Source organism: Apodemus sylvaticus, chromosome 14 (assembly GCF_947179515.1).
Source record: "Apodemus sylvaticus chromosome 14, mApoSyl1.1, whole genome shotgun sequence".
Classification (NCBI taxonomy): Eukaryota; Metazoa; Chordata; class Mammalia; order Rodentia; family Muridae; genus Apodemus; species Apodemus sylvaticus.
Window position 1 is genome coordinate 46,987,184 of NC_067485.1, and position 27,451 is coordinate 47,014,634.

Sequence of the window (27,451 nt, forward strand, 5' to 3'; positions counted from 1 at the left end):
GGAAGTAGTTCTATTCTGGTCCAGTCTGTTTGGAGTTCTGTAGGCTTCTTGTATATTCATGGGCATCTCTCTCTTTAGGTTAGGGAAGTTTTCTTCCTTAATTTTATTGAAGATATTTGCTGGCCCTTTAAGTTGTAAATATTCACTTTCATCTATGCCTATAATCCTTAGGTTTGGTCTTCTCATTGTGTTCTGGATTTCCTGGATATTTTGGGTTGCAAGCTTTTTGCATTTTGCATTTTCTTTGACTGTTGAGTCCATGGTTTCTATGGTATCTTCAGCATCTGAGATTCTTCTGTCTCTTGTATTCTGTTGTTGATATTTGCATCTATGTCCCCTGATTTCTTCCCAAGGATATTTATTTCCAAAGTTGTCCCCTTTAAGTTTTCTTAGTTGTTTCTACTTCTGATTTTAGATCCTGGATGGTTTTGCTTAGCTCCTTCACTTGCTTCTTTGTGTTTTCCTGTAATTCTTTAAGATATTTTTGTGTTTCCTCTTTCATGACCTCAGCCTGTTGACCAAAGTTCTCCTGTGTTTCTTTAAGTGATTTTTGCGTTTCCTCCTTATTGACTTTTGTATTCTCCTGAATTTCTTTCAATGATTTTTGTGTTTCCCTTGTAAGGGCTTCTAACTTTTGATCCATTTTCTCCTGAATTTCTTTAAGTATGTCCTTCATGTGTTCCTGTACCAGCATCATGACCAGTGATTTTAAATCCAAATCTTATTTTTCTGGTGTGATGTGGTATCCAGGACATGCTGTTAATGGCGAATTGGGTTCAGATGCTGCCATATTGCCTTGATTTCTGTTAGTGATGTTCCTGCGTTTGCCTTTTGCCATCTAGTTCTCACTGGTGTTAGTTGGTCTTGTCAATTCTGGACTCACCAGTGCAAGCTGCCTCTTCCCAGCTGGCCTCTGGTGCACAGCTGACCTCCTGCCCTGCCGGGAGACAGGGTGCTGTGGCCCAGGCTGTTCCAGAACCAGAAGCAGAGACATGAAGGCTCCTGCCTGAGGCCTTAGGACTGGATCCTCTGCTCTGCAGGGCCAGACTCACCAGAGTGCACTGACTCCTCCCAGCCGGCCTCCTAAGTGCCCTGCTGGCCTCTTGCAGGGCCTGGAGATGAGGTGTTATAGTCCAGGCTGTTCTGGATCCCGAAGTGGAGACCTGAAGGCTCCTGCCAGAGGCCTCAGGACTGGAACCTAAGCTCTGTGAGGCCGGACCCACAGGAGCACGAGAGATCGTTTCATCTTCTGTGATCTTCTTCAATTTCTTTCTTCAGAAACTTGAAGTTCTTGTTATACAGATATTTTGCTTGTTTGGTCAGAGTCACAACAAGGTGTTTTATATTATTTGTGACTATTGTGAAGGGTGTGGCTTCCCTAATTTCTTTCTCAGCCTGTTTATCCTTTAAGTAGAGGAAGGCTATTGAATTGTTTGAGTTGATTTTATATCTAGTCACTTTGCTGAAGTTATTTATCACCTTTAAGTGGTCTCTGGTGGGATTTTGTGGGTCACTTTAGTATCCTATCATGTCATCTGCAAATAGTGATATTTTCACTTCTTCCTTTCCAATTTGTATCCCTTTGACATTTTGTTGTTTTATTGTTTTAGCTAGAACTTCATGTACTATATTGAATAGAAAGGGAAACAGTGGGGAGCCTTGTCTAGTCCCTGATTTTCATGGGATTGCTTCAAGTTTATTTCCATTTAGTTTGATGTTTGGTACTGGTTTGCTGTATATTGCTTTTACTATGTTTATGTATGGGCATTGAATTCCTGATCTTTCCAAGTCATGAAGGGGTGTTGGATTCTGTCAAATGTTTTCTCAGCATCAAATGAAATGATCATGTGGTTTTTTTCCTTTGAGTTTGTTTGTGTAGTGAATAACATTGATGGTTTTATATATATTGCACCATTCCTGCATCCCTGGGATGAAGTTTAAGAGATCATGGTGAATGACCTTTTTGATGTGTTCTTGGATTCAGTTGGCAATAATTTTATTGAGTATTTTTGCATCAATATTCATAAGGGAAATTGGTCTGAAGTTCTCTTTCTTTGGTCTTTATATGGTTTAGGTATAAGCATAATTGTGGCCTCATAGAAAGAACTGGGTAGTGTTCCTTCTCTTTCTCTTTTGTGGTAAAGTTTAAAAAGTATTGGTATTAGGTCTTCTTTGAAGTTCTGGTAGAATTCTGCACTAATCCTAATCCCATCTGGTCCTGGGTTGTTGTTGTTGGTTTTGTTTGTTTGTTTGTTTGTTTTTATTGGGAGACTATTAATAACTACTTCTATTTCTTTAGGGGTTATAGAACTGTTTAGATGGTTTTTCTGCATTTGTTTAAACTTTGGAACCTGGTATCTCCCTAGAAACATGTCCATTTCATCCAGATTTTCCAATTTTGTTGAGTATAAGCTTTTGTAGTAAGATCTGATGATTTTTTGAATTTCCACATTTTCCTTTGTTATGTCTCCCTTTTCATTTCTGATTTTATTAATTTGGATACTGTCTCTGTGCCTTCTGGTTAGCCTGCCTAGGGGTTTATCTATCTTGTTGATTTCTTTTTTTTTCTTTTTCTTTTTCATTTTTTTCCTTTTTCTTTTCTTTTTTTTTTTGGTTTTTTCGAGACAGGGTTTCTCTGTGTAGCCCTGGCTGTCTTGGAACTCACTCTGTAAACCAGGCTGGCCTCAAACTCAGAGATCTGCCTGCCTCTGCCTCTGCCTCTCAAGTGCTGGGATTACAGGCGTGTGCCACCATGGCCTGGCCAATTTAATTTCTTTCTTTCTTTCTTCCATGACTAAGTTATCATGGAGTAGAGCATTGTTCAGCTTCCATGTATATGTGTGCTTTCTGTTGTTCTTATTGCTATTGAAGACCAGCCTTAGTCCATAGTGATCTGATAGGCTGCATGGGATTAGTTCAGTCTTCTTGTATCTGTTGAGACCTGCTTTATGACCAATATATGGTCAATTTTGTAGAAGGTACCATGAGGTGCTGAGAAGAAGGTGTATTCTTTTTCTTTAGGATAAAATGGTTTTTTTTGTTTGTTGTTTTTTTGTTTTTTTTTTATTCAATATATTTTTTATTTACATTTCAAATGATTTCCCCTTTTCTAGCCCCCCCCCACTCCCCGAAAGTCCCGTAAGCCCCCTTCTCTCCCCCTGTCCTCCCACCCACCCCTTCCCACTTCCCCGTTCTGGTTTTGCCGAATACTGCTTCAGTGAGTCTTTCCAGAACAAGGGGCCACTCCTCCTTTCTTCTTGTACCTCATTTGATGTGTGGATTATGTTTTGGGTATTCCAGTTTTCTAGGTTAATATCCACTTATTAGTGAATGCATACCATGATTCACCTTTTGAGTCTGGGTTACCTCACTTAGTATGATGTTCTCTAGCTCCATCCCTTTGCCTAAGAATTTCATGAATTCATTGTTTTTAATGGCTGAATAGTACTCCATTGTGTAGATATACCATATTTTTTGCATCCACTCTTTTGTTGAGGGATACCTGGGTTCTTTCCAGCATCTGTCAATTATAAATAGGTCTGCTATGAACATAGTAGAGCATGTATCCTTATTACATGGTGGGGAATCCTCTGGGTATATGCCCAGGAGTGGTATAGCAGGATCTTCTGGAAGTGAGGTGCCCAGTAGGATAAAATGTTTTATAAATATCTGTTAGGTTCATAATTTATGTTAATTTCCCTGTGTCTCTGTTTAGTTTCTGTTTCCATGATCTGTCCTTTGTTGAGAGTGGGGTGTTGAAGTCTCCCAGTTCTATTGTGTGGGGTGTGATGTGTGCTTTTCGCTTTAGTAAAGTTTTTCTTTTGAATGTGGGTGCCCTTGGATTTGGAGCATAGATGTTCAGAACTGAGAGTTCATTGGTAGATTTTTCCTTTGATGAATATGGTGTCTTTCCTTATCTTTTTTGATAACCTTTGCCTGAAAGTTGGTTTTATTCAATATGAGAATGCTACTTCTGCTTGTTTCTTGGGACTATTCATTTCAACAATTGCTTTCCAAACTTTTACCCTGAGGTAGTGTCTGTCTTTGTCACTCAGGTACATTTCCTGTATGCAGCAAAATGCTGGGTCTTGTTTACATATTCAGTCTATTAGTCTATGTCTTTTTTATTGTAGAAATTATTCTATTGATGTTAAGATCTGTAAAGGAGCCAGTCAGTGGTGGTACAAGCCTTTAATCTCAGCACTTGGGAGGCAGAGGCATGCAGATTTCTGAGTTTGAGGCTAGCCTGGTCTATGGAGTGAGTTCCAGGACAGCCAGGGCTACACAGCGAAACACTGTCTCAAAAAAAAAAAGAAAGAAAGAAAGAAAGAAAGAAAGAAAGAAAGAAAGAAAGAAAGAAAGAAAGAAAGAAAGAAAGAAGAAAGAAGGAAGGAAGAAAGAGAGAGGAAGAGAGAAAGAAAGGAAGGAAGAAAGAAAGGAAGGAAGGAAGAAAGAAAGAAAGAAAGAAAGAAAGAAAGAAAGAAAGAAAGAAAGAAAGAAAGAAAAATATTAAGGAAAAGTGATTGTTACTTTCTGTTATTTTTGTTGTTAGAGGTGGAATTATGTTTGTGTGCCTATCTTTTTTGTGTTTGTTGAAAGATTACTTTCTTGCTTTTTCTAGGGTGTAGTTTCCCTCCTTTTGTTAGTGTTTTACATGTATTATCCTTTGTAGGGCTGGATTTGTAGAAAGATATTGTATAAATTTGGTCATGGAATATCTTGTTTTCTTCATCTATGGTAATTGAGAGTTTTTCTGGGTATTGTAGCCTGGGCTGGCATTTGTGTTCTATACGACATCTGCGCAGGATCTTCTAGCTTTCTTAGTCTCTGGTGAGAAATCTGGTGTAATTCTGATATTTCTCCCTTTATATGACCTTTCTCCCTTACTGCTTTTAATATTATTTATTTTGTGTATTTGGTGTATTTGACTATTCTGTGACTATGCTGGTCCAGTCTCTTTGGAGTTCTGCAGGTTTCTTGTATGTTCATGGGGATCTCTTTCTTTAGGTTAGGGAAGTTTTCTATAATTTTGTTGAAGATATTTTCTGGCCCTTTAAGCTGGGAATCTTCACTCTCATCCATACCTATTATCCTTAGGGTTGGTCTTCTCATTGTGTCCTAGATTCCTGGGTGTTTTAGATTAGGAGCTTTTTGCATTTTTCATTTTCTTTGACTGTTGTGTCAATGTTTTCCTTTTTTAATTGAATATAATCTTCATTTACATTTCAAATGCTAAAGCCTGTCCTGGTTCCCCCTCCCCACAAATCACCAATTCCTCCTCCCACCCCCTGCCTCCAAGTATATGCCCCTCCACCTGACCCACTCTCACCCCACCCCCTCCCCAAAAGACCCCCAACCCCTCCTCCTACCCCCTGCCTCCACAGATACATCCCACCACCAGACCCACGTCCAAATCCCCCACCCCCTCTATTTCCCTTTGTTGGGGCATCTATTAAGCCTTCACCTGACCAAGGACCACTCCTCCCACTGATGCCTGACAAGGCATTCCTCTGCCACATTTTTGGCTGGAACCCCTTGGTTGATGGTTTAGTCTCTGGGAGTCCTGGGGTATCTGGGTGACCAGCATCATTGTTCTTCCCATGGGACTGTAAACCCCTTCAGCTACTCTGGACTACTCTCCAGCTCCTCCATTGGGACCCCCACACCCATTCCAATGGTTGGCTGCTAGCATCTGCCTCTGTATGTGTAAGGCTCTGGCAGGGCCCCTCTGGAGACAACCATGGATTGCTCCTTTTGGTATGCACTTCTTGTTGTCCATAATAGTGTCGGGGGTTTGGTGACTGTGTATAGGATGACTCCCCAGGTAGGGCAGTCTCTGGGTGGCCTTTACTTCAGTCTCTGAACCACATTTGTCTCCTTTATTGCTCCTGTGAGGATTTTGTTTCCTTTCTCAGAGAAACCAAAGCACTTCCACTTCAGTCCTTCTTCTTTAGCTTCCGTGGTCTGTGAATTGTAATTTGTTTATTTTGAGCTTTTGGGCTAATATCCACTTAACAGTGAGTGCATACCATGTGTGTTCTTTTGTGATTCGGTTACCTCACTCAGGATAACACTTTCTGTTTCCATCCATCTGCCTAAGAATTTCATGAATTCATTGTTTTTACTAACTGAATAGTACTCCATTGTGTTATATATACCACAGTTTCTGTATCCATTCGTCTGTTGAAGGACATCTGGGTTCTTTTCAGCTTCTGGCTATCATAAATAAGGCTGCAATGAACACAGTGGAGCATGTGTCCTTATTACATGTTGGAGCATCTTCTGGGTATATGCCCAGGAGTGGTGTAACTGGGTCCTCAGGTAGTACTGTGCCTAATTTTCTGAGGAACTGTCAAACTGATTTCCAGAGTGGTTTTACCAGCTTGTAATCCCACCAACAATGGAGAAGTGGTCCTCTTTCCCTATATCTTCATCAACATCTTCTGTCACCTGAGTTTTTGATCCTAGCCATTCTGACTGGCGTGGGGTGGAATCTCAGGGTTGTTTTGATTTGCATTTTTCTGATGACTACAGATGTTGAACATTTCTTTAGGTGTTTCTTGGCATATACCCAGAAGTGCTATTCAGCTATTAAGAATGATGAATTCATTAAATTCTTAGGCAAATGGATGGAACTAGAAAATATGCTGAATGAGGTAACCCAATTACAAAAGAACATACTGATTAATATATATGAGCCCCAAAGCTCCAAATACCCAAGATACAATTCAAAGACCACATGAAGCTCAAGAAGAAGGAAGACCAAAGTGTGGGTGCTTTGGTTGTTCTGTGAAAGGGGAACAAAATACTCAGGGGCAAATATGGAGGCAAAGTGTAGAGTAGACACTGATGGAAAGGCCACCCAGAGACTGTCCAACTAGGGGATTCATCCCACATACAGTCACCACACTCTAATACGATTGTGGATGCCAAGAAATGCTTGCTGAAAGGAGCCTAATATAGCTGTTTCCTAAGAGTCTGTGCCAGAGTCTGACAATTACAGAGGCAGATGCTCACAGCCAACCATTGGACTGAGTACATTGTCCCCAATGGAGGATTTAGAGAAAGGAGTGAAGGAAGGTGTTTACAACCCAATAGGAAGAACAACAATATCAACCAACCAGACCCCCCCCCTCCCAGAACTCCCAGGGACTAAGCCACAATCCAAAGAGTAAACATGGCTTCAGCTGCATATGTAGCAGTGGATGGCCTTGTCAGGCATCAATAGGAGGAGAGGCCTTTGCTGTATGAAAGCTCAATGGATGCCCCAGTGTAGGGGAAGTCAAGGGTGGGGAGGCAGGAGTGAGTGGGTCAGTGGGGGAATACCCTCATAGCAGCAGGGGGAGGGGCTGGGATAGGGGCCTTGGGAGGGGAGCAGGAAAGGGGATAAGATTTGAAATGTAAATAAAATAAATTTCCAATAAAAAATAGAATAAAAAACAATCACACAGCATGTGGCCTTTTCAGACTGACTTCTTCCATTTATCTATACCCATTAGAATTCCTCATATCTTTGAAGTTCCACAGCTCATTGCTTTTTATTGCTGAATAATATTTAGTTGTAAGAGGGCAATGAAGTTTACCAGGTAATTTGTTAAAGGACATTTTGCCCCATTTTAGTTTCTTTCATTTTCATGAATAAATTGCCATAGACATTACAGAGGTTCCTGTATTGACACAAGCTTCCAGTTTAACTAGGGAAATAACTGGGAATATGGTTCTTGGATCATGTGCAAAGTCGTATTTACCTGTGCAGGAAACATCCATAGTACACATCAGTGTTGGCTCACTATTTTCTGTTCCACAATCATCAAGTAAGAACTCTTCTTAGTCTGCATCACTATCAGTCTTTGTATTGTCAGTTTTCATCTGACTAGTGGATGCACAATGATACCTTACTGATGCCCTTATTTGAGGTTCTCCATGATGTGCATGTGTCTCAGTATTTTTTGTCACACATAGTAATGATGCTTATATCTTCCTTTATGGTGTGTCTTTTAGATCAAATGTGTCTGACCCAATGACATGCTGAATATTTCAAATAATTAAAAACATGCTCTATTTTAATCAGTTTATAAGATCTATTATGCCTTAGTGCCAAGGCCTGCCCATCATCCAGGTCACTGAGAAAGGCAGTGTGCATGGCATTAGCAATTGGGGTCTGCGCTGATAGCAGCTATTGCCTCCTCTGCTGAGAGTGGTGGTCAATTGACAGGGTCAGCACAGTTGAGAGAACAAAACTTAATTATCTGCCAAAAATGCCTAGCAAAAACTCTGAACTTTTTTTTAACTCTTAAGAGGCTGCTGGGAAAAAGAAGGAAGAGAGAAAATCATGTGCTCACATACTTGGCAGGCCTAACCATCAATTTCACAAGTGCACATGCATACTTATATACATATATACCTACATACTTACGTATGTACATATGTCTAGACAGACAGATTATACATATATACATATTATGCATACATATATTCATTTGGTGGATGGAGCAAAACCCCAACTGACACACTTTAGTTTTTTTCTCTTGGCCTTTTTAGACCTTCTTAGATAAAAGTCCTCTATAAAATTACTCCAATGATAAAACACAAAAAGGCAGTTACAGAGAAGGTCCATAGTAAGTTAAAAGTGGTGTTCCAACCTATAAGGTCATTATAAGCTAAGGACCAGTTTCACATGACCTTGCTGGCTTTACCATAGTGCATACCTGTGGCTTCATCCTTGGACCTGACCTAGAATGCATGCTTTTTCTTGATCACAGATTTGTACTAAGCCTGTTTCTCTTCTTTATGCAATATATAGAAGCTCATTGTATTCCTTGTTATGCAGCCTTTACTCACTATTCTCTGAAGAGAAGTCACATTATATTCTTGATTCTAACTTTATTACTTCTTCTGGAAAAAGAACTAGAACTATGTCATTAAATTCTCTTTCTAAAATTATTTTACTCAAATCAAATCAGGAATTCTATAAATTTCATTGATTTATATACACAGCATTAATTCATGAAAGTTCATCTTCCTGTTGATCTGCAGGAAATTTACCCAATAGGATAGGCTATCATACAGAAAGTAACCCACACAGGGCAGTGAGGGTCTCTTGGTGTCCACTCAGACCGAGCCAAATAACTGAGGACTGTGGCCATGACAAACATTACAAAGCACAGCAGTAGCAAGAGGCAATTCTGCGACTAAGTCTCTGGGTCTACTCCTCACGAAAACACACCTAACGCAGAGCACAGCCAAGCAAGATGGGTGGGCCGTCTCCAGGGAGCCCACTTGTCCACTCCAGCCCTTTATGAATGGGGTCTGCCACTTTAGCTTGTATCCCAAGCTGTTGATTTCTTCTTATTAATTTTTTTTTTATTTTTTGGATGTTTTGAACCTAAGTCCCTTTCATAGATGCGGCTTATGAATGTTTTCTCTCAGGTTTTGTTTGAAGATTTTGACAGTAATGTATTTTATAGAAATTTTTTATATAGTCCAACTTAAATGTCATATTACAACCATTTACATTACTATAAAACGATTATAGATAAAACTGATGAATGCATATCATTTATAATTGGACTTTATGCTTTGCAATTTTTCTAAGCTTTTTATGCCTCTTTTTCTGTCTTCTTTTACTTTAAATGAGCATTTAAAGATTTTTTCTTCACTTAGCTTATTGTGAGAAACTAATATTTCTCACCTCAAAAGTGAGAGCGTATATGGTAACAGGGCCTTTAAGAAAATTGTTCATGTTAAGTGAGATCATAAAGGTCAGTCTATATGGGAATCAATGTCATGAATCTACAGAAAATGCTGTTCTGATATGATGAGGCATATTAATTGCTCTTCCCCATCCCACCCCCACAAGACTGACCATAGGAAGTATGACCCACAAGTCCATAGGAAATTTATACGAATCCCTAAGCCAGAAAGGGAGACCTTAGAAGAAACCAAATGTTCTGGCATCTGTATCTTTAAGTGCTTGTAAATCTATAGGAAAACACATTTCTGCTGTTCAACCCACCCAATCACTGGTGTTTTCTCACAGAAACTCAAGCTGACCAGTGTACATTTCAAATATTCTCTGACAAGCACATTCTAGTGACTACCCTAAAGTCTGAAGTCTCAATGGGTAGTTAAACTATGTCCACTTTGAAATAATACTGTGCTCATTTTTTAATACAAATTAATTTGTAATTTATGTATATGAGAATTTTGCATCCATGTCTGTTTGTGTACAACCTGTATGACTGGTGCTAATGAAGGCCAGAAGAGGGTATCAGACCGTCTGGTATTGGAGTTATAGACAATTATGGCTCAACATGCTAGGAACCCTGCTCCTGTGTAAGAGCAGCAAGTGCTCTTACCTTCAAGCTGTTCAAAGCCTTGAAATAATACTATACTTTTGATGGGTAGTTCAGATATCAGGCAATTTCTAGTGGGTTCAGTCTGCCACTTCCATTAGCAAATTCACGTCTCCAGCATAAGTGAATAAATACTAATATACTGAATGCTAACACTGAGCTGAGAACTGTATTTCTCAACTCAAAACCATTGCATGCAGTGGGCTTCTATTGATGTTCTTTTCCCTTGGGAATAATTTGATGTATTCAGTTTTCCTGTATCAACTGCTGTCTAGTCTTTCTATGGCCATCTCAGATATGAGTGGGAATGTTTCAGTGAGCACTGTGCACAAACGTATTCAGAGATAGAGCATTTATAAATAACATTTATACCAATGGTAATAAGTTGTTAAACATTGTTCTGTTTTATCTGGGTGTGGTAGCTAACTCAAGAAATCCCAGTACTTTGGGAACCCAAGGCAGGAAGATTACCATGTGTCAAGGCTAGCATGGGCTATAGAGTTAGACTACTCAGACTCTGTCCACCCTATTACAATGGCTCTACTCTATAACTAGTATTTTCTAATCTCTTATGTGTATGCATGTAGGAAATGATACAAAGTTTCAAGTATTCACTACTACTGAAAGACTTCTCCTAAGCATTCTGTTTCCTTTTGTCCCTGATAGAGCAATTACAGACAGAAAAAGTGTTTATATCCAAGTCTAACTTGGTGCATCAGTGACCTTCATTAGCATTAATTATCGAAGAGGCAACTCCTGTGTAGCTTTAACAAGAGAGGGCCTCCTCCCAGGGTTTGTTGACTACTTATAATGGAACCTTTTTGGGGAGTTATGTCATGTATCCTGTGAATCTCCTGGGCCTCCTGAGCTTTATTAGACTTCTCTGTTCCCTAAGGGGATATTGTGGTCTCGCCAGATGAAGGTCTTGTGATGGTGATCCATGTCATGTATGGAGGAGAGTGACACATTTAGGGATCTTGAGAAGCATCCACTAAGGCTGATGGTGACAGGACACAAGCACAGTAACACAAACAATAAAAGCATTTCTTGTGTTTCTTTTTATCACCTCTATTTTCTGAGACCTCACAGCTCTTTCTCTATCTACATTTCCCACCGAAGCTTAGCAATCATTTCTATTATCACTTGGTCCCTTCACCAGTAATTAGCCCTGAGTATGTAGTCTTAAAAGCAAATCTAGTCTGAACATCTGTCTTTTAATTGCTGTACATATTACATCTCAATTAAATGTCATTATCAATTTAGAATTGTCTCTTTCCTCTTTCTCGCTTTCTTTTAGAACCTGCCTGATTTTTTTAAGTGCCTCATTTTAAATCAACTATAAATTGTATGAATAATTTATTGCGGGGCTTTTGTGGGATCCAGCTTGAGGTTTAATTAAGACATGGAAACATTTATATAGTTTAAAGCCGGCTGCTTTTTTACTGGGGAAGGCTCTCAGCTGGCTTCTTACTTAACATGACTTCTCCCCCATTCCATCTCTCCACTTGCTTCTAGCTGCCTCCTTCCAGCTCCTCCCCACCTTCCTTCTACCTTCTACCACCATCTGCATCTCTGTTTGCCCAGTGCCTTTCCATCTGACCAGAAGTTCTGCCCAAACTTCTTGCCCCAACTCTGACTGCTTGATCTTTATCACAGAGGCACCTTCCCCAGGCAGCTTTCTTTTCTTTTCTTCTCTTCTCTTTTCTTTTCTTTTCTTTTTTTTTTTTTTGTATTTTGATAACTTTTTTTATTCGCTATATTTTTTATTTACATTTCAAATGATTTCCCCTTTTCAGGCCCCCCACTCCCCGAAAGTCACATAAGTCCCCTTTCCTCCCCCTGTTCTCCCATCCACCCCTTCCCACTTCCCTGTTCTGGTTTTGCCCTATACTGCTACACTGAGTCTTTCCAGAACCAGGGGACACTCCTCCATTCTTCTTGTATCTCGCATTTGATGTGTGGATTATGTTTTGGGTATTCCAAATTTCCAGGCTAATATCCACTTATTAGTGAGTGCATGCCATGATTGATCTTTTGAGACTGGGTTACCTCACTTAGTATAATGTTCTCCAACTCCATCCATTTGTCTAAGAATTTCATGAATTCATTGTTTCTAATGGCTGAATAGTACTCCATTGTGAATATATACCACATTTTTTGCATCCATTCTTCTGTTGAGGGATACCTGGGTTCTTTCCAGCTTCTGGCTATTATAAATAGGGCTGCTATGAACATAGTGGAGCATATATCCTTATTACATGCTGGGGAATCTTCTGGGTATATGCCCAGGAGTGGTATAGCAGGATCCTCTGGAAGTGACATGCCCAGTTTTCTGAGGAACAGCCAGACTGATTTCTAGAGTGGTTGTACCAGATTGCAACCCCACCAGCAGTGGAGTAGTGTTCCTCTTTCTCCACATCCTCGCCAATACCTGCTGTCTCCTGAGTTTTTAATATTAGCCATTCTGATTGGTGTAAGGTGAAATCTCAGGGTTGTTTTGATTTGCATTTCCCTAATGACTAATGAAGTTGAGCATTTTTTAAGATGCTTCTCAGCCATCCAAAGTTCTTCAGGTGCAAATTCTTTGTTTAGCTCTGTACTCCATTTTTAATAGGGTTATTTGGTTTTCTTGGGTCTAACTTCTTGAGTTTTTTGTATATATTGGATATTAGCCCTCTGTCTGTTGGTATGGTTGGTGAAGATCTTTTCCCAATTTGTTGGTTACCTATTTGTCCTTTTGATGGTGTCCTTTGCCTTACAGAAACTTTGTAATTTTATGAGGTCCCATTTGTCAATTCTTGATCTTAGAGCATATGCTATTGGTGTTCTGTTCAGGAATTTTCCCCCTGTACCGATGTCCTCAAGGGTCTTCTCCAGTTTCTTTTCTATTAGCTTCAGAGTGTATGGCTTTATGTGGAGGTCTTTGATCCATTTGGAGTTGAGCTTAGTACAAGGAGATAAGGGTGGATCAATTCACATTCTTCTGCATGCTGACCTCCAGTTGAACCAGCACCATTTGTTGAAAAGGCTATCTTTTTTCCATTGGATGTTTTCAGCTCCTTTGTCGAGGATCAAGTGGCCATAGGTGTGTGGGTTCATTTCTGGATCTTCAATCCTGTCCCATTGATCCGCCTGCCTATCACTGTACCAATACCATGCAGTTTTTAACACTATTGCTCTGTAGTATTGCTTGAGTTCAGGGATACTGATTCCCCCAGAATTTCTTTTGTTGTTGAGAATAGTTTTAGCTATTCTGGGTTTTTTGTTATTCCAGATGAATTTGAGAATTGCTCTTTCTAACTCTACGAAGAATTGAGTTGGGATTTTGATGGGTATTGCGTTGAATCTGTAAATTGCTCTTGGCAAAATGGCCATTTTAATTATATTAATTCTGCCAATCCATGAGCATGGGAAATTTTTCCATTTTCTGAGGTCTTCTTTCATTTCCTTCCTCAGAGTCTTGAAGTTCTTATACAGATCTTTCACATGTTTGGTAAGAGTCACCCCAAGGTACTTTTTACTGTTTGTGGCTATTGTGAAGGGGGTCATTTCCCTAATTTCTTTCTCAGCCTCCTTATCCTTTGAGTATAGGAAGGCTACTGATTTTCTTGAGTCGATTTTATAACCAGCCACTTTGCTGAAGTTGTTTATCAGCTATAGGAGTTCTCTAGTGGAGTTTTTTGGGTCACTTAGGTAGACTATCATATCATCTGCAAATAATGATAGTTTGACTTCTTCCTTTCCAATTTGTGTTCCTTTGACCTCCTTATGTTGTCTAATTGCCTGACCTAGTACCTCAAGTACAATACTAAAAAGATAAAGAGAAAGGGGGCAGCCCTGTCTAGTCCCTGATTTTAGTGGGATCTCTTCAACTTTCTCTCCATTTAGTTTGATGCTGGCTACCGTATATTGCTTTTACTATGTTTAGGTATGGGCCTTGAATTCCTGTTCTTTCCAAGACTTTAAGCATGAAAGGATGCTGAATTTTGTCGAATGCTTTTTCAGCATCCAATAAAATGACCATGTGGTTTTTTTTTTTTTTGAGTTTGTTTATATGGAAATCCATCAATGCAATCCACTACATAACCTGTCTTTTAAATGCTGGTGAGGATGTGACAGTTACATATCCTGCTCACTGGGTGTTTCCAGAGAGCATAGAAACTTGGAATACCTAGTACATAATCTACATGTCAAATGATGTCCAAGAAGAACGTAGGAGTGGCCCCTGGTTCTCGAAAGGCTCAATGTAGCAATATAGGGCCATACCAGAACAGGGAAGTGGGAAGGGGTGGATGGGGGAACATGGGGAAAGAAGAGGGACTATGGGACTTTCAGGTAGTGGGGAGCCAGGAAAGGGGAAATCATGTGAAATTCAAATAAAAAATATATCGAATAAAAAAAAGAAAAGACAATAAACTCATTTGATAGCCAGGAAATACAATTTTGTGGGTCACTCCAACATCTCCCTCTTTAGTTCAAAAAGTGCCTTTACCTCTAACATCAATAAATTATATATAGTAAGAATAATTAGAAGAACTATCCCCCTGTTTTAGGGGGAGGGAAGGGGACTGATGGGACTTTCGGGGAGTGGGGATCCAGAAAAGGGGAAATCATTTGAAATGTAAATAAATATATCAATAATTTAAAAAAAGCAGAATTAAATACTGGGGTACTATCAAAAAAAGAAGAAGAACTATCAAGGTGAGAATTGTATTTACAATGTTTATTTTATTTGTACTTGGTAACTTTGGAGAAAATATTTTACTATCTACTTGGGGTATTTCAGTCCTTTTATATATCTTAAATCATTTTCTTATCACCATTTAAGCTTTCACATCCTCTAACCTTAACAACTTGCATTACCAACCTTTCAACATTTTCTTAAACCCTAAAAATGTTTAGGTCCTTCGAAGTGAAAGTTTTATGCCTTTTAACCTTTGTAAATTTAGCATCTCTTTTGTGAGTTTTTCTTTTATAAATCTGGTAGCAAGAAAAACTGTTAAACTGTAACTATCTGGTCATCAACAATCAGAAACCTGAAAGAATAAATTTTACCTGAGTGAACAGGAAGTGCAGAGTGATCAGCTTCCAAATATAAAAAGAATGATAGAGATTTGCTGTCGGCCTGCACAGTCGTCTAAGTGGCCTTCATGTCACTCGGGCATCCATGTTTAGCTGCCAGGCCCAGAAGATCTCACAGACATTTTTGTGGAGTGGGAACTGTGCTAGGACTATGCTACCTTGTCTAGGCAAAGTAGAGCAGTCAACTTCCCGGTATCCTGCCTGTGCACAGTTTGGACAGCTTGCTGTCAGCAGTCAAGGTAAAGGACAGTTTATGGCCCAGTGGGCAGCTTTGCCACATTTGAAGCAAGCTCCAGGTGGCAAGCTCCTGTCAATGATCGTCTTTGGAGGAGATTGGGAGTTGATGTGTCTCTCTGTCAGAAAAACCTCTTAGTATTATATCATCATAAATGTCATATTGTGCAGATCTCTGAAGTATACCTAGTTAAATAAACTTGTCTGATTTTGTTTAACTTTAAAAATATATATATATAGGAGGCTAAATGAAGCTTATTCCTACAACCAACCATTTTAGTACCTAGCATGACCACAAGTATAGTTCTGAACTCAATAAAAGATATGATTATTTATAGGTGACTGACCACTAACTTGTATTTCTTAATTATCAAACAGTTTACAATCGTAGCTTTTATAAGACAAGGACTGTACAATAAATTTCTAAATGTGTTATGTATGTACATAAACCTTACACAAGAGCTGAATCATATCCAGTATTTTATAGCAAATATAACCTTAAATTTCTATCATTATATAAATCTAAAATGTTTGAGACTTAACATCATATTCTTAGTCTTAAAAAAAAATAAAAATCCAGCTTTCTTCTCTCATTGATGCCCTTTTCCTCTTGCCCCTTTCTCTCTGCTTCCACCTCCTAACACTAGAGAGGTGAGAACAAACAGAGGGGAGAAAAAAGGAAAAAAGGAGTCGTGAATCTAACCTTTTCTTCTCTTTTTCCCTGAGCATGACCATTAACAACTTGCAACTAACCCCCCCAAATGGCAACAAACATCCACAAACCATAGAGTGACCAACAATCAGCCACCCCACCTCTTGAGAATGAAGGTGTTGTGCTCTATAGAATGCTTTCTACTGTCTGGGGGGTGATGACATTTTTGGAGATCCTAAGAAAATCAGAATGCTGGCCTCATCCTGGGAGAGCTGGTGTTTGGTTTGCTGTCCAGGAGGAGCAGGCAGTCTGTGAGGTTAAGCCACCTTGATGTAGCCACGTTGAGGCTGTCATGGATACAAGTTTTGAGGAAACAGTAGCTGAGGCAGTCTGTGCGTCTGGATCACCCAGGGCTAGCTGCTTTGTCTTCATTTCTACCTGATCCTTCTGTTCTTAAGACACACAAACTGTTAAAGGTAGGGACATTTCTGCATTAACACATGTATGGAATGTGCAGTGCACACATATCACCTGAAGGTCATTCTCTGCTCTATACTTGAGCACATGAAAGGCACCTGTCAATCTTTTTAAGTCTGTTTGGACTACATAACTGAACTGTAATAATATGATATCAATCTCCATCTATGTTATATGAAAGAATGGCATGGTAATAATACACCAGGAGGACCAGATGGCTAAAAAGATTTGTGGGCTGCTGCAGTGACATTCATGTCTCATCCGCTCTCCCAAATTGTTGTCATGTAGTGGGATCAGCATTTGTATTACCTGTTTTGTTGTTTTCCTGGGTGTCTTCTTCCTCACTTTCTATGTCAGCAGCCAACATTTTCAGGAGGTCTCCTGTGGTCAAGTATAATCTTTACTAACTTTGAGGAAATCTATAGCTTTCTGTTGTCTGTAGAAATAGAAACATATCCTCTCCCCCAATACAACACATTTCCTTACTTCCATTATGACTACCCCTGTGGTCAAGTATAATCTTTATTAACTTTGAAGAAATCTACAGCTTTCTGTTGCCTGTAAAAATATAAACATATCCTCTCCTCCATTGCAACACATTTTCTGACAACCGTTACGAGATTAACACAGCCTTAAAGTATATAGGAAGGTTTAATTTAGCAGTTCTTTCAATAATCCAGTGTTTTTCAGCAGTTGTGCTACCTGTCTCATTCACATTTAAAAATTTCAAAGTTAATATAGCATTATGTAATCAGCCTCTGGAAGATCTCATATCCCCCTTCTGTTTTATAAGCATTTCCTTTAAAGTGCAGTGAGATTCTTCCATAACTGTTTGACCTACCAGATCATAAGATGTGCCTGTAATATGTTTTATGTTATAATGTTTAAATATCATTACATTTTACTAGATACATATGCCAGATAACACAATCTGTAAAGGACATTTTAATCTAGAAAGCCATTGCTAAGAATAAATATGTAATTACAGAATCAGCTTTTTCAGAACTCAAGGCAAGAAGGCCTTTGGAATCCTGAAGAGGTATCAATTGTACAATTACAGACTTTATTTTTATAAACTCTGCAAAATTAAACATATCCATAATGACAAATACAGGAGAACTCCACAGACTGTTGTACTACTCTATATACTAAGCTACCATCTGTTCTTGAACCAGCTATTCTAGGGCCTGTAATGTTTTCTCATTTAAGAAATACACCCAAAGAGGCTTGCTAGCTAACCATTTTAGTGGAAGAGTAGTTGGTATCTATCAGTAGTAAATTATAGATTTGGAAAGCCAACTCCTGCTATGGTCTGGATGGTCTGTGACTGGTTTTGACAACATGTTTCAAGACCTTTACAGGAACATCTCCTATTTTACAATTTGTCTCTGAAGTTGGAGGAATGCTAATCTGTGTTTCCAACTTCTGCATTAGATCTCTTCCCCATAAATTCATGGCTATGTCTACCACATATGGCCTTCCTGTTCCTATATATTTAATCAACTTTAGACTTCATTTTACCTAAGACAATGTCTCAATGCCTAGGAGCTGAGTAGGTATGTTTTGAAATGTCTAAGTTGGATTCCAAGAATCTTGTGAAATTATTGTTATATCTGTTTTGGTATCCACTGGGCTTTCAATCTCAATTCTATCTATTTGTAATTTCAACTTTGATCTCTGACCTTTTATTGTAGTTTACCAAAGTATCTGTTTCCTGGTATCTTTAGCATCTCCTGTTCTAGTCATCAGAGTAGTTAAGCTCAGAGCAGCACTGTCTATTCTATCAGGTGTTTCTTTTTCTAGGTGCTATCTAGAACAGTCTCTCCTTGGCTAACATGGTATGAATGGCTCATGTGGGTTTTTTTTTTTTTTTTTTTTTTGGTGAGGCCCTAGCAAATCCCCTTCAACCATTTCCTGATTGTCTGAATTGCCTCATAAATCTCTGATCTACATTCATAAGCGCTGTGTCTATTCCTTCCACATCTTGTACATATCTCAGGAAACTTCCTTCCATTAGCATTAGAGAAAAATTTACCTTTAGGAACTGTTTGTCTACACTTCTTTAGGAAATGACTTGGTTTTCCATAGCCAAAGCGTTGGATATTTTGTTCTCTCATACCTTTTATAATTGCCTGTCCAATTAGAACTGAATTATAAGCATTAGATCCAACATCTGTAGTAGTTTTAATCCATTCATAAATCGATGCAAATCTCGCCTTTAAAGGCTTGATAGCCTCTTTGCATTCAACATTAGCATTCTCAAAAGCTAAAAACCCAATTAATACTTCTCTTGTATCTGGATCTGGTATGGTTCTATTTACAGCCAAAGTTAATCTTTGTAAAAAAGTCAGTAAAAGATTTATCTGAGACCTTGTTTATCTTGGTAAGTGATTTGGACTGTTTTCCCTGTTTTTCAAACTTGTCTCAAGCATCTAATAGGACTGTGTGGCATTGCTCTAAGGCAACATCATCAAACATAATCGATGCTCATAAATCAACATACTAACCTTCCCTGAAACTTACTCTTTGTGTGTTACTGCCTCAAGTCCTACTACTTTGTTCATAGCTGAGTCTCCTCTTTCTACCGGGTCAGCCACTGTAGTAGAGGGACAGTTTCTAAAATAGCTGATGTTAAGTCTTTCCAGTCTTTGGAATCATATGATTTTGTGTGGCCCAGTTACTAAGTACTTGTTTCACACAAGGTGAGTGCATAAAGTAAGCCACCATGATAGATCACTCTAGATCTATCATTTCTATGGACTGCCATCCAAATTCATTAGAACTTTGTGAGTTTCTCTCAGCTAGAGGCAACTGCTCTAAGGTAGCTGGAAAAATTATTGTAGGTTTTCTAAAAGGCCTAGAATGCCATCCTGCAATTTTGACATAAGGTGGCACCATAGGCTTTAGATCAAATTCCAAGGGGTTATCTTGAGAAAATTCTTTATTCTGATTTAAAATATCCTTCAATTTCTGTTCCATTGCTTGTAATTTAGCATTCCACCTCTCAGTCCTCTTCTTATCTAACTCTGTTTTCTTATGATCTTTCTTAGAGAGGATATAGAAAACTGCGATTATCTGAGGTCAGGAATTTCAGCTTCTCCATCTTTGCTCACGGATGCCTCTGTTCTACTCTCCTGCACCCAGATCCTTTGGTCCAGGTTGTATGTCTGGAAACCTTGTCTAATCCCTCTCTAGGCTCCCACACCAGGATCTTGGGCCCTAACCCAGATTTTGTGCCTCACCATGCAGTCTCTCACCTGGACTTCTCATTCCTAACTACAACGTAATGTAGCTTTCTTGAACCACCCTCCCCACTATAAAGACTCTCCACCTGCAGAGACAACCCTTATTTTCTTCTGGCCTCCAGAAGTCACTATTCTTTCGGTTTCTATATGGTTAGCCAGCCATATGAGATACCACATTCAAATGATATTCTTTAGTGCTTGTTTTTCCATGATTGGTTTGTTTTGCTTAATACAATGATCTCTTCGTCCATACACAGTCTTATAAGTGACACACTTTTATTCTTTTAATGAATAAGTGTTATTCTGTGGTGTGTGTGTTGCCTTGTTTTGCCCATTCATCATTTTATAGACAGGTGTTTCCATTTCTTGCCTCTTGTGAACAGCGCTATAATAACACAAGAGTATGCTTGTCTCTGACAAGCTGTCTTCATTTCTCCTGAATATATACCCAAGAGTAGAATTCTGGATCATAAAGTAGTACTTACAATTTTCTTAACAAAAACATGCAATTTTTGTTTTAATTATGTTTATATTATATATGTATGGGTTTATACATGTGAGTGAATATGGCAGAGAAGGCCATAGGTGTAGTATTCCTTTAGAGTTGGAGTTATAGATAGTTGTGAACTTCTCAATGTTTGCTCTGGGAAGTGAATTCAGGGCTTCTGAAAGAGCAGCCTAACCCTTAACCATTGAGCCACCTCTTTACCCCTTGGAACCGCTTTCCAGGATGCCTATATTAGCTTACGTTTCCAGCAAGAGAGCCAGGGTATCCTCCACATCCTCAACAGTAGTTGTTACTTTCCTAACCAGAAAAAAAAACCACTCTTCAATTATTTGAAAAATGAGTTAGCATGTATGACCCTGATGTGATTATCCAGAGGGTCCTGCTTCTGTAATTCCCCCAACACACTTTAGCAATTTAACACAGTTAAAACACAGTTTTTGTACTAAAACATCTCCAAGGACTGCTTGAAAATTCATATTAAAGAGGTCTTATATAAACAATATTAACCATTTAATAATATTTGGAAAAGAACAAATTTAAAAGAAATGATAGTCTATATATTTCATAAGCAGTTTGAAAACTTCCTTTTGGCATTTTCACATACATTCACATGCATGTGCACATACAGAGACAGAGAGAAAGAGGAAAAGAGAGATATTTTAATATATTTATTTTCAGTTTAACATTACAATGTAAAATGTAAAGATTTGTGTCTTTATTCTTTTAAAACAAAATATTTATATTAATGCATCATAAAAGTCAATGGAGTTCACTTCTTTGGGGTGTACCTGTGTGTGGTTACCTGCATGCCTATGCATGCAGGTGCACTTTGTGTATGCATGTATACACATGTATGAGTGTGTGTGTGTGTGTGTGTGTGTTACACAGAGAACAATCTCAACCTCAGCTGTCAGCTGTCCTTCCTCAGATACCATCTACCTTTATTTGTAAGACTGTGTCTCCCACCAGTCTGGAAAGGAAGTCTGGCCACACTGAACCCCGGGATCCCCCTGTTTCTACTTCCCAGTGCTGGGATCATGATCCCTGGACTTTTCTCAGTACTGGGAATCAAACACTGGTCTTCATTCTTGCAAAAGAAGCACTTTACCAACCAAGCATTCTCCCTAGCCCTTCAAGCTCTTATATATTGTTATATTGTTTCAATTTTTGAAAATTAAGATGATAATGAATATGTTTAAGTACCATTTGCTCTATTTCTAATTCATTCATAGAAGTAAAATATTATTGTGCCTAAGCGACTCTTCTATATATTGCTACATTGCTTCTTGAAGCTAATTGTTGCCATGTCTCACTCTTGAGGAATATTTAGAGTACCTATCGAGAATGCCTTTTAGCATTGTAATTATTGTCATTACTATTTGTGGCTTTGGGAAGTGAACCTAGGACCTGGTGCGTGATATAATGTCTCTATGACCATTTACAATTTATTTGGGACATGTAATTCTCTTCCTTAAAGATAAAATTAAGCATTACTCAACACAATTTATTTGTCTAGCTCTATATTTTCTGATTGATTGACTGCAGTGCTATAATTCTACATATATCACCTCTGTTGTGCAAGGACTCTCCACCTGCAGAGACAGCCCTTATTTTCCTCCAGTATCACTTTCTCCCCCAAGGCTGAAGTTTTCTAGTACTACAGAGATATACCCCAATATGTTAATAATCATAATCCAATGACACTCAGATTAACACCAAAACCTCCATTGGATCTCAGTATCCTTAGCCAGTAGCTCATATCTGTGTTCTCCTGCAGTGACACCTCTTCAACAGAGCATCTCTGAAGGCTTCTCACCCTTGTCACTCCTTAATCTTCCCATGGACTATCTACCAGAACTCCTGGTCATACTTGTCCTCTAGATGGTCAAAGTCATGATGGGTGCCTTTGTTTGGGCTTCACATGAATACCAGGCTCCCATTACTGGGCAACTGAGACATTCTTTCCATTTTTCTAAAGAAAACAAGCACACTCCAGTCAGTGCCAGAAACCTTACCCCTTTAAACAAAATCAGTTTTCTATCCTTTATACATTTTAATAGAAGCTATTAAAATAACAGATGTTCTCATGGTTCCAGGGACCTAAGTGCTGCCTGAAGCTTCTGGGATGATGATAAAGGGGGAAAATGGAAGTTGCTTCTCAGGCATCCAAATCTAATTGCCCTTGCTCTTTTTTTTTTGTTTGTTTGTTTGCTTTGTTTTGTTTTGGTTTACCATTTTTAGGCTTATATTATTGACAAATGATAGTGGCAATCCATCATACTTCTTTTCCAATAAAGTTCTATTAAATTTTGGTATTTTATTGTTTTGGACCACTTCAAGAAATTCTAAAGTAAAGCCCCAGTGGATTATTTAATTTATGCAACATCAACATATTTGGGGTCGGGTATTAGCTTGCTGTTCAAGAATAAGGACTTCTGATTCTATCACCTATAGAAAAAGTCAGGTCCATTCTTGTGATCTCAGCAATACAAAGATAGAGATTGATGGATCTCTGGGGCTCACTGGTCAGCCAGCCTTACACTACTTGGTGAGGGCCCAGTCCCAGTGAGACATCCTGCCTTAAAAAGCAATGTAGAGAGCTCCTAAAGAATAGTACCCAAATTCTTTGTTTAGCTCTGTACCCCATTTTTTAATAGGGTTATTTGGTTTTCTGGGGTCTAACTTCTTAGACAAATGGATGGAGCTGGAGAACATCACACTAAGTGAGGTAACCCAGTCTCAAAAGATCAATCATGGCATGCACTCACTACTAAGTGGATATTAGCCTAGAAAATTGGAATACCCAAGACATAATCCACTCATCAAATGATGTCCAAGAAGAATGGAGGAGTGGCCCCTGGTTCTGGAAAGACTCAGTGTAGCAGTATAGGGCAATACCAGAACAGGGAAGTAGGAACGGGTGGGTGGGAGGAACAGGGGGAGGGAAGAGGGCTTATGGTACTTTTGGGGAGTAGGGAGTCAGAAAAGGGGAAATCATTTGAAATGTAAATTAAAAAATATATCGAATAAAGAAAAAGAGTAGCGCCCAAGTTTGATCTCTAACCACCACACACAGAAATGTGCACATATAGTCACACATATACATATAAACACATGTACATATGCTTGAACATGTATGCTTACACATACACACACAAATAAAATTGTCACATTCATTATTTTCATTTCAAAAAATATAATGCACTTCTATTCAGTTTCTCTCTCTTACATATATATAGAGAGCCTTATGCTTAATATTATATGTATATATACATATATATCTTCTATTTAATATGACATTATTTCATATTTCTTATTAACTTATATTTTTAGGCAGAGTCAAAAATTGCAAATCAAAAATGATTTGCTCCAGAGCATGCTATCAGCAAATATTGGGGGTTTTGAGGTTGTTGGTGTTTTAGTGCAGACACATCTATTTAGGATCTTTCCATGTTTGGTTTGTTACTAGCTTCTCTCCTATTTTTAGTTTTTTTGTAAGAGAGATAGTAACTTCTGTATTTATTTTTCTCAGTGACATTAAGCATAAGACTCTGATCAAGGTAAAGCAAATACATCTGATATATTATCTCTCCCATGATGGACAGGTAAATCTACGAACCTAGAGTGCAAAGAGCAATTGTTAGGAAAGAAGAAAGCCTGAGGGCTATCCTGCATGTTTGCAGTTTGGTTTGCTTAGCAGTGACTTTGCTGTCTTGTAACAAATGACATTCGTAACAAATGAGGCAATTGGCCGTCATAACTTCTTATACTGACTTGGGAACAAAGCCTAGGGGAAGCCATTGGGGGTTGCAGCTAGTGAAACTGCACTTATCAGAAGAGTAGCAGTTGATTGTCCTTGTGTGTGCCTCCCTTAGCTTATACACTCTGAGTCAGAGGATTGGAAAAAATTACTAACCATGCATAATACTGACTGGGCTCTGGGTTAAGATTTGTATTTTTTGACTTATCCGGTGATGTCTACAGACTCCAGCATCATGTTGTTAACTGTTAAAAGCAGAAATCCAGTGTAGAGCAAGAAGATTTTCCTAGGAAGCTCTTTCAGAAACATCTCAGCATATTTTTTATAGTCACACATCACAGCTGGGTTCATTTACATACTTGGAAAGAAGTGAAGACACTTTATCTTCTGTTCTTCAGCTGAGAGAAACAGGCTACTGAGAAGGAAATGGAGACATACTTATGGGTATTCAGTCAACTTGTTTCTCCCCAAATAAACAAGTCAAATAATAGCCTGCTATTCATAAAGATTTATACTTGAATTGTTTCAATATTTAGCTAGCTATCTTATCTTAGCTTTTTTTTTAATTGCTGTGGACACTATAACCAAGGCAGCTCATAAAAGCAAGTATTTAATTGGGTGCTTGCTTAGTGTTTCAGAGGTTGAGTCCATGATCACCGTGGCAAGAAGCAGAGGCAGGCAGCAGACAGGTAGGCAGCAGACAGGCAGGCAGCAGACAGGCAGGCAGCAGACAGGCAGGCAGCAGACAGGCAGGCAGCAGACAGGCAGGCAGCAGACAGGTAGGCAGCAGACAGGCAGGCAGCAGATAGGCAGGCAGCAGACAGGCAGGCAGCAGACAGGCAGGAAGCAGACAGGCAGGCAGCAGACAGGCAGGCATGCTGCCAGAGAAATAGTTGAAAGCTTGCATCTGATCCAAAAGTGGGAGGCAGAGAAAGAGCTAAGTAGCAAGAGCATGAACTTCTGAACCGTGAAAGCTCACCCTCAGTGACACACCTCCTCCACCAAGGACACATCTCCTAATCCTTCAGTTTCACCAACTTGGAAGCAAACATTTAAATGTATGAGCATGGGGGTCATTTCCAATCAAGCTATCATATACCTGCAAAGACATAGTGCAGGTGCAGCAAAAGAAATTACTTCCTGAGACTTTTTTTGTGTAAGAGTGTGTGAGTAATTAGTATGTGGTCAGAAAAAAATTGAAGCAACATTCTAATTTATAGATTAAGAAGTGCCATTCTTCTCGAAACCCAAGAAGTTGTTTATATGAATTTTGCATGTCACAGGAGAATTTAACACATAAAATACCCTTCACAACCCCTTGCCACAGATTGTGTTTATAGCTAGAAATCTGCAAGTTTGGACCTTACTTTGTCATAACCGTTTATATTTAGATGACGTGCTGAACGTTATTGAGAATGAAGGGTTCACCATACTGATGCAGAGGCAAACAGTATTATCGGAGGAAGAGGCAAGAACAGTGTGCAAGATCTATGAGAATGAAGAGTATTTTGATAATCTTATAGGACACATGATCAGGTAAAGCAGTGTTCAGGGTTAGAAAGAGTTGTGATTATAGTCTGACCATTTCAATGTTTTCTTAAGCTTTTTTAAAAATTAGGTTGGAAAACTTAGAAATTCTATAAACAAGCTTTTGGTCTATGTCTTTGTCAGTACTGTTACTTTCCTCATTCTCTGTTCAAATATCTGTTTCTCTCCCTTTCTGAAATATTGTTAGAACAAATAATAGGTCCTATTGGCTGGTTTCCAGTAAAGAAGGATGCAACATTCCAGACTGAGCCATGCCCAAGCAGAGACCTGTCTGGCCCTTTGGGCAGTTGGATTACTGTTTGGGGGCCTTTGATAATCCTTCCATATGACATGTCCTGGACGGATGGGCGGTGGAGGCAGGCAGATTTCTGAGTTCGAGGCCAGCCTGGTCTACAGAGTGAGTTCCAGGACAGCCAGGGCTATACAGAGAAACTCTGTCTCAAAAAAACCAAATCCAAAACAAAACAAAACAAAACAAAACAAAACAAAACAAAACAAAAAAAGACATGTTCTGGAAAAGAAACAAGACCCTGACCAGAAAGTTGCCTGATATCTAGGGGAGCAAGCCAGATGCAGCTGAGGCAAAAATTGGTTTATGAGTACATAAACCTATCTAAGTAAGGCAGACTGGAAATAATCACCCCTTCCTCCCATCTTACTTCTCAGCTCATCTGAGTGTGCTTTTGAGTAGATGTAGACATATAGTATTCTTGGACTTGTTATAGATCATTTGACATGCAGTGTCAGTTTAACAGCCACATACTTGTGTTCTTCATAATCAGCTTCTAAGGTATTCTTTCATTGTTTTATTTTCTATTATTATTTTATTTATTTACATTTCAAATGTTATGCCCTTTCCTGATTTCCCCTCCCAAAACCCCCTATCCTGCCCTGCCTCCTGCTACTTCTCTGAGATTACTCCCCCCCCCCATTCATTTCTGCCTCACTGTCCTAGCATTCCCCTACACTGGGGCACTGAGCCTTCACAGGACCAAGGGCCTCCCCTCCAGCTGATGCCAGATAAGGCCATCCTCTGATACATATGCAGCTAGAACCATGGGCCCCTCCATGTGTACTCTTTGGTGGATTAGTCCCTGGGTGTCTGGTTGGTTGTTATTGTTTTTCTTCTTATGGGGTTGTAAACCCCTTCAGCTCTTTCAGTCCTTCCCCTAACTCCTCCAGTGGGGTCCCTGTGCTGGTTGGCTGTGAGTATCTACATCTGTATTGGTCAGGCTCTGGCAGAGCCTCTCAGGAGACAGCTGTGTCAGGCTCCTGCCAGCACTTCTTGGCATTGGCAATAATGTCTGGATTTGGTGTCTGCAGATGGGCCGCATCTCCAGGTGGGGCAGTCTCTGGAAGGCCTTTCCTTCAGTCTCTCTCTGCTCCACTCTTTGTCCCTGTATTTCCTTTAGACAGGAGCAACTCTGCATTAAAATTTTAGAGATGGGTGGGTGGCCCTATCCCTCAACCAGGGGCTGTGCCTAACCTCTGGATATGGTCTCTACAGGTTCTCTCTTCCCTTTGTTGGGTATTTTAGCTAATGTCATCCCTACTGGGTCCTGGAAGCCTCTTGCTTTCCTGGCATCTGGG

At 39.3% G+C, this 27,451-nt stretch overlaps 1 protein-coding gene across 1 annotated transcript in view; it reads left to right on the forward strand.

Moving 5' to 3' along the window:
* Positions 1–27,451, forward strand: part of Nme8 (NME/NM23 family member 8) — a 66,961-nt gene that overhangs the window by 33,488 nt on the left and 6,022 nt on the right. The window contains exon 11 of the mRNA XM_052156628.1: positions 25,705–25,849. Coding sequence (XP_052012588.1) covers positions 25,705–25,849 — 145 coding nt within the window. The remainder of the gene's footprint in view (positions 1–25,704; positions 25,850–27,451) is intronic.